General features: G+C 40.8%; 1 protein-coding gene across 1 annotated transcript in view; it reads left to right on the top strand.

The window, feature by feature from the left end:
• The window catches only part of LOC122242343 (tetraspanin-2A), a 27,604-nt gene extending 25,220 nt beyond the window's left edge, over positions 1 to 2,384 (top strand). Inside the window, exon 6 of the mRNA XM_086535900.1 lies at positions 2,198 to 2,384. Within this exon, the coding sequence (XP_086392026.1) occupies positions 2,198 to 2,287 (90 nt within the window). The 3' untranslated portion in view covers positions 2,288 to 2,384. The remainder of the gene's footprint in view (positions 1 to 2,197) is intronic.
• Positions 2,385 to 5,000: the final 2,616 nt, after the last annotated feature.

Here is a 5,000-nt window from a genome sequence, read left to right on the forward strand (position 1 = left end):
ACAGAGAGAGTGAGTGAGAGGGATGTAGATGGCGAGGTAGAGAGATAGGGAGAGAGAGAGGGAGAAGAGAGGGAGAGAGAGAGAGAGAGAGAGAGAGAGGGGGGGAGAGAGAGAGAGAGAGAGGAGAGAGAGGGGAGAGAGAGGGGAGAGAGAGAGGAAAGAGAGAGAGAGGGGGGAGGAGAGAGAGTAGAGAGAGAGAGAGGAGAGAGAGGGAAGAGAGAGAGAGAGAGAGAGAGAGAGAGAGAGAGAGAGAGAGAGAGGGGAGAGGGGGGAAAGAGAGAAGGGGAGAGAGGGGGAGAGAGAGAGAGAGAGAGAGAGAGCGAAAAGAGAGAGGAGAGGGAGGAGGAGAGAGAGAGAGACGAAGAGAGGAGAGAGGAGACGTGAGAGAGGAGAAAGAGGGGAGAGAGGGGAGGAGGGAGGGAGGGAGGGAAGAGGGAGGGGAGAGCGAAGAGAGGAGAGAGAGGAGAGAGAGGAAGAGAGAGAGAGAGGGAGAGGGGAAAAGAGAGAAGAGAGGAGAGAGAAAGAGGAGAGAGGGAGGGAGGAGAGAAGAGAGAGGAAGAGAGAGAGAGAGACAGAGAGAGGAGAGAGAGAAGAGAGAGGAGAGAAGAGAGAGGAAGAGGAAAAGAGGGAGAAGAAAAGAAAGAGAGAGAGAGAGGGTAGAGAGAAAGGGTAGAGAGAGAGGGGAGAGAGAGAGAGGGGAGAGATAGAGGAGAGAGAGAGAGAGAGGAGAGAGGGAGAGAGAGAGAGGGGAGAGGAGAGAGAGATGAGGGAGAGAGAGGGGTGAAAAGGGAGAGAGAGGAGAGAAGAGAGAGAGAGAGGGGGAAGATGGGGAGATAGAGGAAGGACGGAAGAGGAGAGAAAAGATTGAGAGAGAGAGAAAGAAAGAAAGAGAGAAAGAGAGAAAGAGAGAGAGAAAGAGAGAGAGAGAAATGGTAGAGAGAGAGGGGAGAGAGAGAGGGGTGAGAGAGAGAAGGAAAGAAAGAGAGAGAAAGAAAGAAAGAGAGCATACAAAACAAAGAAAAAAAGAACGAGAAAGAGAAAGAGAGGCAGAGAAAGAGAGAGAGAGAGAGAGAGAGAGAGAGAGAGAGAGAGAGAGAGAGAGAGAGAGAGAGAGAGAGAGAGAGAGAGAGAGAAAGAGAGAGAGAGAGAAAGAGAGAGAGAGAAAGAGAAAGAAATAAAGATAGAGAGCATACAAAACAAAGAAAAAGAGAACGAGAAAGAGAAAGAGAGGGAGAGAAAGAGAGAGAAAAAGAAAGATAGGGACAGAAAGAGAAAGAGAGAGAAAGAAAGAAAGAAATAGAGAGCGAGAGCGAGAAAAGGCACTTCACATTCTCCCTCATTCAGACTACTCGCGTAATATCCGTCCACCTGACAACATCAATTCGACGCAATTAACCATCATTGGCAACCGTCGACGGGCTCTTTCCCTTCCCCCTTTTAACTCCTTCCCTTCGCCTTTCCCTTTTCAATTGTCTTCCTTGCTATTTACTCTTTTTTGTCCATTCTTTCGTGTCCTTCTGCCGCTTTTCACCCTCTTATTCCAAGCCCTTGCAAGCTGGTTTGCATTGCAGGAGGTTCCCCCTCGTCGCTGTCTTGTCTGCAATATTAAAACGATTATTAAAACCGACAGCGTTATCACCCTTTACTGTTGGTGTCATAATGCCTATTGCACCATTGCAGATTGGGTTGATGTTGACTGTTGATGCAGCAATATTGTTTATTGTATTTGGTAAGATAAACACACGCATAAACAAACAAACAGAACACACACACATGCACACACACACTCACACACACACACACACACGCACACACACACACACACACACAAACAAACAGAACACACACACATGCACACACACACACACACCCACAAACAAGCTCACACACACGCCCTCCCCCCCCCCCCCCCCCACACACAAACAAACAAACAGACTAACACACATCCATACAAAAAACAACAACAAAAAAACAACGCAAACACTAAGCGCTTTCAATACAGATATATATCAACACAAATAAAAAAAAACATATATTTTGATAAATGAATATATATATATATATATATATATATATATATATATATATATATATATTTTTTTTTTTTTTTTTTTTTTTTTTTTTTTTTTTTTTTTTTTTTTTTTTTTGTTTTTTTTTTTTTTTTTTTTCTATCATTATCTTTTTTTTCTCTCCCCAGATCTTCTGCATTGGATTCACCTGTTACTTCATACAGGGCAAAAGGGCGTTCCAAGAATACAGGAAGAGTCAAGATTTTCTGAATCGCTGAGATGTGACGAAAAAAACAACAACAAAAAAACATTTACGTGTCGGTCGACCTGATGCCCTTCCTACCGTCAACCTCAGTTCATTTTTTTTTTTTTTTTAATATTTTTTTCACTTTTGTTAGATATCATGTGAACTGATTGTTAGATTTTTTATATATATATATATTTTTTTATTTTTTTAGATTTTAAGACGATTTTTTTTTTTTTTTTACTAAATAAAGAAAGGAAACTTTATCTACATATAACAAGGAAATGACAAAGGCAAATTAATTAATGAAATATGAATGGTATGAATCATTAACGTCAGTGTAAAGTTGATCTTCATTATGTATAAAAATAACAGTAATTAAGGAAACAGGAACTCTATTGTGTTGTTGAAATTGCACGTATTTTGATGTTTTTTTGTAATTACTGATCATTTTTAGGACCATTGCTGTTATAGCTGTATTTTTATTATTATTATTATTATTATTATTATCATTATAATCATTATCATTATTATTTTCAATATTATTATCCTTATCATTATTGCTGTTATCATTATGATAATACTACTACTAATAATAATTATTATTATTATCACTATTATTATCATTATTATTGTTATTATTATCATTGTTATTATTATTATTATTATCATTATTATTATTATTAGCATTAGCATTATAATTCTAATCATTATCGTTATTGTTATCGTTAATTTTGCAAAGATATGATAATGAATAAGAGAGAGAGAGAGAGAGAGAGAGAGAGAGAGAGAGAGAGAGAGAGAGAGAGAGAGAGAGAGAGAGAGAGAGAGAGAGAGAAAGAGAGAGAGAAAGAGAGAGAGAGAGAAAGAGAGAGAGAGAAAGAGAGAGAGAGAAAGAGAGATAGAGAAAGAAAGAAAGAAAAAGAAAAAGAGAGACAGACAGAGCGAGAAAGAGAAAGAAAGAGAGTGGAGGGGGGAGGAAGGGAGGGAGGCAGGGAGGAGATGGGGGCGCGAGAGCTGTCACTCCCATCTAGTTCTCTCCCACGATTAATCATTTCCTTCTAAGATCCTCAATTCCGCTCGTGATCCCCCTCGGATTTGCAGAAGATGCTCGCCATTATTTGCATATAAACAAATTCCAACGCAGGGACCCAATCAACAAAGCATACGAGCAAGAAAGATAAGAAGCAAAAAGAAAGTAATAAGAAGAAAAGCATGAAAACGGAAGTATGTCTTTTGTTAGGTTAAGATAGCTATAGACTTAGATTTAGAAATGGAAATGGTGAAACTGTGAGCTATTTAGATTCCTTTAGAAATCCTGTTTTCCTTTTTTTCATGATTCATTTATTTCTCTTTGATAAGGAATACTATTCTACAGGGTGGGGCAGAACCGATTGAGCAGTTTAGAGGAGTCATTGCTCGGGGGGGAGGGGAGGGGAGGGGAGGGGAGGGGGGTGCGGGTGGTTTTGTTCCGCTCCTCAGACGTCCCCATTTCACTAAGAACTAAGAAGAGATACACATGGCCGACGCAGGTCCATCAGAACACCAGAAAAGGTCGAGAGGGTGAGAGCAGCAATCATCCATTCGCCAAGACGTTCTGCACGAAGGCATGCCGTTGCTTTGGGAATCTCCTCACGCAGTTTGAGGAGGATTCTGCATAAGGATTTGAATTTCCATCCCTACAAAATGACGATGGCTCAAGAATTGAACGAAGCAGACTTTGCCAACCGCCAAAATCTGTGTGAGAACATGCTTGAACAGAATGCTCCCGTGGCAGCGTTCTTCAGTAGTGATGAGGCATATTTTCTTTCTTTGGGGACATCTGAAAGAAAGGGTGTTCAAAAGTCGCCCTCACACCCTACTACAGCTAAGGGAGCGGATTATTGAAGAGGTTAATGCCATACCCCGCAGTATGTGTGAACGTGCTGTAGGAAACTTCAGAGAACGACTCCAACAGTGTGTTGCAGCTAACGGCCGCCATCTTGCTGACATTATTTTCAGAACATAAGGATTCTAAATGGTATGTTACGCTAACCTCGAGAATAATAAACTTTCTTCTCTATGTACCTCCATTAGTTTTTTATATCTCCTCAAAACTGCTCAGTCGGTTCTGCCCCACTCTGTATATTAATGGTCTTCTGTCGATATTTTTTCTTTGTTATGAAGTAAGATTTTTTTTTTATTATTCTTAACGTGGAAGATTTCATCTTTAATTCCTTGAAGTAAGATTTTTTTTTTCTTTTTTTCTTTTTTTTATACCACTACTCTTGACCTGGAAGATTTTACGGTCAATTCCTTGAAGTTGAAAGTACAAAGTTTTTGATTCTTCTCATCTCGTAATTATTTCCCAACTTCGGAGAGGGGGCGATGGGGCGTAAGGGGGCAAGGGGACGAGGGGGCAAGAGGGGGAGGGGGCGAGGGGGCAAGGGGGCGAGGGGACGAGGGGACGAGGGGGCGTAGGGGGGCAAGGGGGCGAAAGGAGGCACTAAGACATTCCTTCATCAATTTCTCAAAGTTGAAGATACAAACAAAGTTGACGATTCTGTATCATCAACTTAAAAAAAAAAAAATATTTTTGATACTTAGCAACGAAGATGTGGGATTTCATCGGCAATTTCCCAAAGTTGCAAAATTGCAAGGGGAAAAAAAAGGTATGTCAATATATCATCATATTATCCATTCCTTCAACATTAGAAGAGGGTGGGGGAGGGGAGGGAACACTCCATTGCAAGATTTTATTGGCAATT

Source organism: Penaeus japonicus, unplaced genomic scaffold, assembly GCF_977035675.1.
Source record: "Penaeus japonicus unplaced genomic scaffold, GWHDUDI00000001_assembly GWHDUDI00000004, whole genome shotgun sequence".
NCBI lineage: Eukaryota > Metazoa > Arthropoda > Malacostraca > Decapoda > Penaeidae > Penaeus > Penaeus japonicus.